The sequence below is a fragment of the Paramisgurnus dabryanus genome, chromosome 4, assembly GCF_030506205.2.
Source record: "Paramisgurnus dabryanus chromosome 4, PD_genome_1.1, whole genome shotgun sequence".
Lineage (NCBI taxonomy): Eukaryota > Metazoa > Chordata > Actinopteri > Cypriniformes > Cobitidae > Paramisgurnus > Paramisgurnus dabryanus.
In genome coordinates, this window is record NC_133340.1 from 21,464,508 (window position 1) to 21,474,392 (window position 9,885).

Consider the following 9,885-nt stretch of genomic DNA (forward strand, 5'->3'; position numbering starts at 1 on the left):
CTGTCAAAATTGTGAATTATACTAAGTCATGACCTCCGAAGTCTCAATTGTTTACCACACTGTGCAACGAAATTTGGCCTAAGAGTCAGACTATAGTTTATGTTAAATAAAATATTTCATATTTTTAAGAATGTATGTAAAGTTAATTTAATTGGGGTAAAAAACAAGTTTTTTCTGTGGGGTGACAAATGTGGTCAAGTACAGAATACATCAAACAATTGCCAATTTATTCACACTTAGCTTTGTGTTATTTTATTACAAACATTATACACTTCAAATCTTTTCAATTGGATGTTTCTGATACATCTGTAACCTTTAAAAAATCCTAGTGTTAATTTTCAAATTACAGAAGAAAATATTATTTACATTAAAGTTTTACATAAATGTTTATCAGTAACAATTAGGGGAGAGCGGGGTAAGTTGTCACACGGGTAAGTTGTCACACTGTTCATAACTCCAACAGTAGAGGCTCTATCTCAAAAATCAAATAGCCACTTTATGTGACTTCTTCTTCTATAGTCAACTTCCTGTTCACATGTGGTCAAGATCACTGTAATCTGAGGTTAGCACAATTTTCTTATTTTTCTGCTTAAAAAGTAAAAAAAAATCACTTTACATTTTATGCAATACAACTTTGTTAGGTGTGAATGTTTCAAATGATTATTTTGCACAAAATAGAGGAGACCGTAAAGTGTCTTTTGATACTTTAGCTAAAGTGATATGATGAGCTAAACTTGAGATTTAGACAACATTAGCACACAAGTAAGTATGGGGCAAGTTGTCTCAATGACTTTGGGGCAAGTCGTCACATGTGACAACTTGCCCCTGTACAAACAAACACATCGAACATGCTCAGAAAACATGATAAATTGTGATATTGTAATTTCTTTCTAATTGCAATAAGTTGTTTGAAGGAAGGAAGGAAGGAAGGAAGGAAGGAAGAAAAATCATGCAAGAGTCATCATCAGATGATGAAGAGTGCTTCTGCCTCGTCTGTGTAGAGCCATTTTCAAAGAGTCGTCCAAAGGAGACCTGGGTAAAATGTGTAAAATGCAACAATTGGGCCCATGATGCTTGCACCTCAGGCAAGGCAATTTATGTGTGTCAGAATTGTGATTCTGGAGATGAGTCCTATTAGTCATACAGGGCATCTGTTTTGTTCAGAGGTTAAACATGTTAAGTTAAGCAAGTTATCTGCAGCGTTCCATTCAGTTATCTGGTTTTATGTGAAAGCCATAGAACATTTGAACCAAAGTTCAAAGTAAAGTGGTCTTGCCACTTAATTGAAATGTGCATTATTTGGATTGAAATAATTGTTTTTCCAGATTCTCCAGGCACGGATGTTTATATTTCCAGTTTGGTTTGAGTTTAAAAATTAAAATCAATATTCACAATTAAGTAGTTGTGTTCTTATTTTTAGATAATCTAGTGTGACAACTTACCCGCCCTAGTGTGACAACTTACCCTCCGATGGGGCAAATTGTCACAAGTGCACAGTCACTATTCAACAGTCTACAACTCTGTAATGAGATAAGATATAAAGATGTTATGAATACAACATATGTGCCCAAGACTTCCTTCTTTCATTTGGTATGAGATTTATACCATTTTGATGTATGGTGCTCAGTAAATGTTAGACAGTGTGAAAAGTGTGACAACATACCCCGCTCTCCCCTACAGAAAATATAAACTTTAATATCTAAAGTTGATTTTGTTGTAGTTTTATTTTACTGTAATATATAAAAGCATTTTTATAATAACAGCTCTTATATGGGCTTACAATTTACTAAACATGAATAATCTGGCCCTCAGTTTTTGAGAGGCAACTTTGATGGTTTTTGGTTTGAGTCAGGGAAAGACAGCTCTCATCCACTCCAGATACTGCTGTCTGACCTGAACAAGAGATGAGATGAAAGAAGCAGAATGAGTTTGTTTGTTTAATCTCTGACTCACAGGAACTGCTGCTGAGACAGATGAGATGTTTGATGTTACAAAAGCCCTTTCCACACAAACAGATGGAAAATGCACCCAGGATTTTTCCAGGATTGTTCGATTTTTTGTTCATTCACACTGCCAATGATTTGCCAGAATCTGTGTGTTCATTCACTGGCCAATAGCAAAAGTAGCAGCCCTGGCTTCATTTGCATTTTAAACTAAGACAACATGTTCAGCATGCAACCCTTGACTGAGCTGCCAAAAATCATGTTATTTCGCCAATGTTTCCGAGTAGTATGAAGCTGCAAACTCGAAGCCTGCATCTACAGTCCCGCATTCTCAGACCCCTCATTTTTCGAGACAGCGCCTCCTTTTAAATTGGATAGGATAAACATGTGAAAAACTTAAGCGAGTATCGTAAATTTTATTTAAAATTTTTATTTAACATTTGATTAGTCCATTTAATATTATTAAAGATAGTTTGTAACAAAATTTGAACCTTTAATGTATGTTTTTTTTTTTTTGCCTTTTTCCCCCGAAAATATTTTGATAGCTAGCGTTAGCCTTTAACATTTTTGTAGATGCATGCAGGCATTATCCTGGCAGGAGGCTGAGGAGGTGTTCCTCCGTGGCCCTACTTATCACCCTAGGTATGCTTGTGATTTGCATTTGCAAAAAATTATATATTATTTATTATGACATAATATTTTTGACAATGGCATTCATCTTTTATTTTATTTAAGACAGAGCGATTGCAAAAAGAATGAAAAAAGAAGGAACATTTACCTACCAGAAAGTAATTATTTTACTGTATGTTAATCATACATTTCATTTTACATTTATTCATTTAGCAGATGCTTTTATCCAAAGCGTCTTATAAATGAGAAGTTTTTTAATGCAATTGAAGACAAAAAGTAAAGTCACTTACACAATTCTTTCTTCTTTTTTTTTCTTAGCTTTTTCCTGTTTACAGCAAGATGATGTTTAGGTGATTATTAAATAAAGTACAGAATAGTTAATTATTGGTGTTTTGTCTATTCTTTTTTAAGTTTTGATTTTCATTCAAAATATCAAAAAACTGGTTTTGTAATGTTAACATGGTATGATGTTAATTAGACCATTACAGGTTGAACTGAAAGAAAAATTTGAATTAAAAAAGCAATATAATATCACATAATATTTTTCTGAAGATAGTTCAATCTGTAATTTTATCCCCTCCATCCAGAGGCGTCATGCCCATTCAAACTGAGGGGGCAAGTGCCCCCTTTGTTTATTTTGAGCCGAAAGGATTTTGCATGCAACCTGAAAAATCAAAGAAGCGTCCATTAATCTGTTATTTGACTATTAATCTATAATAATTAAAGCCATTTTGATAATGTTACATTATTCTGGCGGCAGGCGCTGCAGACAACGCAGTTGTAGATTTCATCAACTTTTACTATTCCTAAATTGTTTTCAATGGCATTTGAAAAAGGGTGTTATATGATCTTCCAAACAGCAGGAGCAGCTGTCTCGAAAAACGAGGGGTCTGAGAATGCAGCTTCATAATATTGATGTTTCCCACGGTTTTCTGTTTTCAAGCATAGTAAGTACATTTCTGAAGCTGTATTTTTTCTAATTACAGGTTGTGTCTCTCGTTTTTATGTGTTACAGTACTTGTCAACCTACAGGTTATTTATTGCTGTAACACAAAGTTTGACTTTTCAAAGTGTTTTAGTACTAAAGTAAATTGGGTTTGAATGTCAGGAGTTAAATGGCAGGAGTCAGGACGTAAGTAACTCTTACTGTATAACTTGCTGTAAATTTAAATGCATATTATTTACTAGCAACAGTTTGTTAAAAGTTAAATGAACATTAAATATTAACAAGTCTTTATCTTTACAGAATACAACTAAAATAACAGCCTAATGCAAAACATTTTACTGTAAAATAAACTTTAAAATAACAGCCTCATGCAAAGCAGAATGCTGTAAAGATAAAGACTTGTTAATGTTTAATGTTCATTGAACAAACTGTTGCCAGTAAATAGCATAGGGGAGAGCAGGGACCAATGTAAATGGACTGCATTTATATAGCACTTTCAACAGACCCATGGCCATTTAAAGCGCTTTACAAGTTACTTCCCATTCACTCACTCACTCACTCACTCACTCATTCATTCATTCATTCATTCATTCATTCATTCATTCATTCATTCACACTGCCGTGGTAAGCCATGCAAGGAGCCATCCAGCTCGTCAGGTGCAACTAGGGTTAGGTGTCTTGCTCAAGGACACCTCAACCCTCAGTCAGGTGGAGCCAGGGATTAAACCAGAAATAAAACATGTAACTTTAAAAGATAATGTTAAATTGTCATGCTGTGGTCAATAACTCGCAAGTGGTTTATTAATTCCAGTTGCAATTTTAAAGAAATGTAAAACGACTTCAGTATAATTTAACTTTGAACATAAGTAGCGCATTGTTATTTTTGACTCTGACAGCTGGGTCAAAAGTAACCAACAGAACAAGATAGATGTTTGTGTTACACTTGATTTTAGTAAATATAAATGACTATGACATTATTAATACGTAACTGCAAATATATTTTGTCATTTATCTTTGTAAAAAATAATAAATTACATTTTTATTTTACATTTCATATACGTTTATTCAAATATTTCAAAAGCAATCTGACAGTACAAACTTTTATAAATTAGCATAATATAAATTCTGAACATAATGCAACAGTTATAATGTTATCTTCATCCCAACAGGAACTTGTGACATTTAAACCCAATTTACTTTTATACTGAAAAACTCTGATTAGTCAAACTTCAAGATGTGTTAGAACTCTAAATAACATGTAGATTAATCAGAACTGTAACACATGAAAAAAGAAATACGAAATGTTATTAGAAAAAATACCGCTTTCAGAACTGACTTATCATGGTCAAAAACAGCTTTTTGGACCCAGACACGGGAAAAGATGACGATTTAATGTGATATTTATCAGCTCTGTCAAGGGTTGCGTGCTAAAGATGCTTTAATAGTTTGGAATGCAACTGTAGTCAGGACTCATGTTACTTTAGACGTCCCACGTTACTTTCATCCCGGTTCTCCCCTACATTTAAATCTATAGTAATTTAATGGCAAATAGCTGCCAATTATATTGTAATTTTTACAGAAATATTTAACAGTGTATTAACAATGTCATGTATATTTAATAAAAACAAGAGCAACACAAAAAAATCTCTTGTTGTGTTACTTTTGACCCACCTGTGTGTTAGTGTCGTCCCAGCTGACAAGGTCAAAATTGACAATGCGCTCCCTATGTGCAAAGTGAAATTATACTGAAGTCGTTTTACTTTTTGTTCAAAATTCCACCTGGTATTGATAGCCCACACTTGTGAGTTATTGACCTCAGCAAAAATATATCTCTGTCTAAAACATTATCTTTCAAAATTATGTTTTTTCTAAAAAAAAAATTTTCGCCCCTGCTCTCCCCTAGATTGATGCATCAGCAAAAGTGAAAAATGTGAGATAAAGAGATGTAAAATGAGACAAATGACAATGAGACAGGTAAGAATTTCACCTCATCATTAAGAAAACAGTAGATCAGGAAGATGAAAGTTCCTTGCTGTGAGTTCAGGATCAGGAAGAGAATCTCCATCATTTTACTGTCATTAACGAAGAAACCCAAAATCCAGGGACAACCAACAATCACACTTTGGGCCAGAGTTTTAAAAACCAAAATCCTGCACAGAGAGAGAAAGAAATCCACATGTGTCTTTAATATCTTCTACAGATTGTCTTTTTGTATCTTCAATAAAAAATAAGCAACAGTGTTGATCGCTGTGGACTGATGCTCATAAACTCAAATACAGTTTAAACTTCCCCATCTAACAACAACGGCCTCTGTGCAGAGCTGTATTACACTGGAAACAAGTTATTAGTTTGACTTAGCCCATATAAGATTATATAAGATTGTTTATAGACATATTAAATAAACATAACATATGTATATTTTCTACATAAGGTTAATTTGTGCTAATTGAAACCCACTTAAAGGGGCCATAGCCTGAAAATCTTTTTCCATGTTTAAGAGCTATAATTGGGTCCCGGGGCTTCTATCAAACTAGAAAATGTGAAAAAGGACAACCCAGTAACTTAGTTTTGGTAAACATTCTCTGCAAGCATGTGAAAATTAGGTCATTGCTATTTGGCTCTCCTTATGATGTCATAAGGAGATCTTATTATAATAGTACCGCCCCTTAATCTGCAATATCCAACCACAGCACTGCCATTTAATTCAGAGAGAAAGAGAAAAAATAATTGACAGCACAATTGTGTTTGAATTACATTAAACCACCATCATTGTGATCAGTGTTTGCATTTCATCAGCTCATTTGCATTTTAAAGGATACACCCAAAACGACACATTTTTGCTCACACCTACAAAGTGTCAATTTTAACATGCTATAATAAATTATCTGTGGGGTATTTATGAGCTAAAACTTCACATGTGTACTCGGGGGACACCAAAGACTTATTTGACATCTTAAAAAATGATTGCGATATGTCTCCTTAATTTTTCTGGTTATCTCGAAAATAACAAAAAGTTGTTTTCTCGTGATCTCAACGTAACAAAAGTGTTTTTTATCATTATAGTGACATGATAATCCAAGTGTCATAATGTAATTTCCTGTCCATAATATTTTGTGTATTTTGAAGTGGACTGCTGATGCAAATGAGTTGGGGTCTTCGCCAGTACCACTAATTGCAGATAGACTTAATAAATAAAGTTGGACGGTTGATATTCGTGGATGTAGGGACTATCTCTAAAGTAATCATGCACATGTTTCTATCTTCAATATTTAACAGTTTATTTGAATACCAAATATCAAAAATGTGCATTATAGCTAACAGCCACATAAACACAGTTGATTTTGTGACTGTTGACTTTAAGTCGTTCCATTTAAATGCTGTTAAAAGTAGAAACATATACAGTATATTATGGAGTAAATGTAGAGATGATCCCTAAATTCACCACTATCAAATTGTCATTGACAAATCTATTTTAGCTTATGGGAATTTATGATCTAAGTAAAATCTCATTTGTTCATCCATGCTAATTTAGCCAAATATGATTTTACTGTCTAAAAAAAACCCCCAAACCTTGTTTTGAGTACACGTAAGCTTTAATCACATCACAAGAATATAACTTTTGTTATGTCGAGATCACAAAAAAAAAAAGAATTTCTGTTATCTCGAGATGCAAGCAAGCAAGATAGTACACAATCTCTCTCGGCTTCCGCACATAAGAATCGCATTCAAACTACTTAAGTTCCTTGATTTTAACAATGAGATTAGTTGGCGTCGCTGAATGTCTGCTCATATGTCACTTCTCTCATAAATGGGCTTTCCAACTGTGCTCAAACATTTACATTGTGAAAGCACAGAAGTCATTTTTGCAAGTTAGTTTCAAGAAATAGACTCATAGGACTGAGGTGCATGTTTTGAGTTTTGAAAGTCACACTACATTATGTGAAAGCACATCAAGCCCTTCTGATAAAATCAACAAAATTGATTCCTCACTACATGATCACAATAAAATCAGGGTATTTGTTACTTGGTTTGTTTCGTCTGTGATACTTCAGCCTTAAGGTTTTTGAGAGTTGAGTTCAGAATGATGATGATACTGACGAAGAGAATCGTGTTTATCTGCAGAAAAAAAAACACATTAAATAAACAATCACTTTCTTTTCCAGTGGTTTAAACTACAACTTATCTGTAACTAAAACGTACTGCAAGAATGAAGCAAACAGGTCCCAGAAAACTCCAGATGAAGCCATTCTCCTGTTTAATCCAGCATCTGTTTAAACAAAAACACTCCAAAAAATGAAAAAGTACAATTTTGGGTAAATTTGAATTTGGTTAATTTGGCAGAGCGGTGGTTTTCAGTGCAAAAAAAAAACCCGCTAGCTACTGGCTTATTTGAAAAAATGCAGAGCTTCCATTTGAAACAACTGAAAACATGCGCCGCCCACGGGTGTAAAAGCTTTGGAGTGCACGCCCCTTAAGTGTGCATGTCGCGGCTGTCCTAATCCCTCAGACTGTAAACGAAGCTCGGGCGCTCCAAATAACACGTCAGCAGCATCACTGCAGTGTTTGTGAGGATTCACAACAGACCCGGAAGAGAAGACGGTGCTAAATATAGTCATAATTTGTGTTATTTTAGGACCAAAATTTATTTTTGATGCTTCAACAAATTCTAACTGACCCACTGATGTCACACGGACTATTTTGATGATGTTTTTATTACCATTCTGAACATGGACAGTATACTGTACAGTACATATATTTTCAATAGAGGGTCAGAAAGCTCTCGGACTAAATCTAAAACATCTTAAACTGTATTCTGAAGATGAACAGAGGTTTTACGGGTTTGGAGTTGTTAATGACATTATTTTCGTTTTTGGCTGAACTAACCCTTTGGGGCGTTTTCCCGGACAGGGATAAGACTAGTCCTAGACTAAAATAAATGTAAGAGTTGTCCAAACTGAAAACAACTTGCACTGGCATATCTTTAAACACATCAGTGCCCTCAAAATGCACACAAGTAATGTTTTTAATAAGGCATGTTTTTTAAAACTAGTTATATTTCCTAATTAACCTAAGGACAAGTCCTGGCTTAAACTAATCCCTGTCCGGGAACCACCCTATTAAATTAATTTTTTTTATCTAAACAACTGATAATAACTAATCCTCTTCAAACTTACTTTTCACTGCCATAACCTTCAGGAACCAGTCCAACAGACACGCCCACTATTACAAAAGCGATTGCATATCCAATCACAATCAAGAATCCACTATTAAGCACCGCCCTCTGTTTGGAGCTGATCTGTGATAGGTTCTTCACACAGATGAAGAGCAGCACAGCTTCAATGAACATCCACACAAAGCAGGAGAGAAAGAAGAAGTGAAGAGCTCCTGATATCACAGCACACAACTCCTGAAGACAGAGTTAGTATGTTAGTGTACTGTATAGTTAGTTAGTATACTGTATTTAAAACGATTTAAAAATCTCACCCTTTGAGGTTTTATGAGATTGATGAATTGTTGTGTGAGTAAGAACAGAAGATGAGCAGACAGCAGACTGATGCAGAGGTTGATTCGAGCTACATTGTTCACTCCAGGTTTCCATCGACAGAAAGCAAAAGTCAACAGAGCCAAACTAGTAAACACCAGACCCACGATCACAAACACCAAATTCACCATCTCCATCTGAGGATCATCCTGAGAAAATAAATCACAATACAAGCTCTACTGCTGTCTTATCTGCATTTGAGTTATAGCAATGCATGGAGTGCTTGTTACTCTTGATAGTCTTTTACTCTACCCTAAAGGTTCTCATACTTTATTTAAGTCACATCTGTGTCAAGTTGGTTTACCTCTGATGGTCTGGTTTGCATGATGAGAGCGAATGTTGACAGATGACGACATGAACACACAGTGTAGCTGCTGTTGGTCTTTACCACAGAACAACCATCTACAATCCACTCACTGACATTCCAGTAGACACAGGAAAGATTACCACTGTCGTTTAACTCCTTTACAGTAAAAATACATGCATCTCAGACATGACTCCAATGACACAAGAGAGCTTTGTAAAAAATGTTGATGATAAAAACTGACGTCACAGAAGTAAACAAAGATATCACTAAATCTGAGTGCAAACACAGGCACATGAAGTTTTAAGAGAAGACAATATCTAATTTGCATCTTTGTAAATAGCAGTTAAGATGTTTGCTGCATTGGTTTATTTAAGACAAACATTTTAAAGGCAAAATATGTCACATTCTGCCCGAGTGAAGCAAGTAGAAGTCAATGAGAGTAACTCACTCTGATGTGTTTGAGGGTGAAGTTGACTGGTTTGGTGAGGGTTGTGTTGATAGTTTTAGGAAGAGTAGC

At 34.8% G+C, this 9,885-nt stretch overlaps 1 protein-coding gene across 1 annotated transcript in view; it reads right to left on the minus strand.

Annotated features, from left to right (window-relative positions):
- Positions 1-1,728: 1,728 nt before the first annotated feature.
- Positions 1,729-9,885, minus strand: part of LOC135786251 (adhesion G protein-coupled receptor E3-like) — a 10,281-nt gene continuing 2,124 nt past the window's right edge. The window contains exons 9-16 of the mRNA XM_073814587.1: positions 9,817-9,885; positions 9,345-9,524; positions 9,004-9,192; positions 8,694-8,926; positions 7,720-7,786; positions 7,544-7,635; positions 5,507-5,669; positions 1,729-1,893 (exon numbers count right to left, since the gene is read on the minus strand). The exon at positions 9,817-9,885 is cut by the window's right edge and continues 1 nt beyond it. Coding sequence (XP_073670688.1) covers positions 1,849-1,893; positions 5,507-5,669; positions 7,544-7,635; positions 7,720-7,786; positions 8,694-8,926; positions 9,004-9,192; positions 9,345-9,524; positions 9,817-9,885 — 1,038 coding nt within the window. The 3' untranslated portion in view covers positions 1,729-1,848. The remainder of the gene's footprint in view (positions 1,894-5,506; positions 5,670-7,543; positions 7,636-7,719; positions 7,787-8,693; positions 8,927-9,003; positions 9,193-9,344; positions 9,525-9,816) is intronic.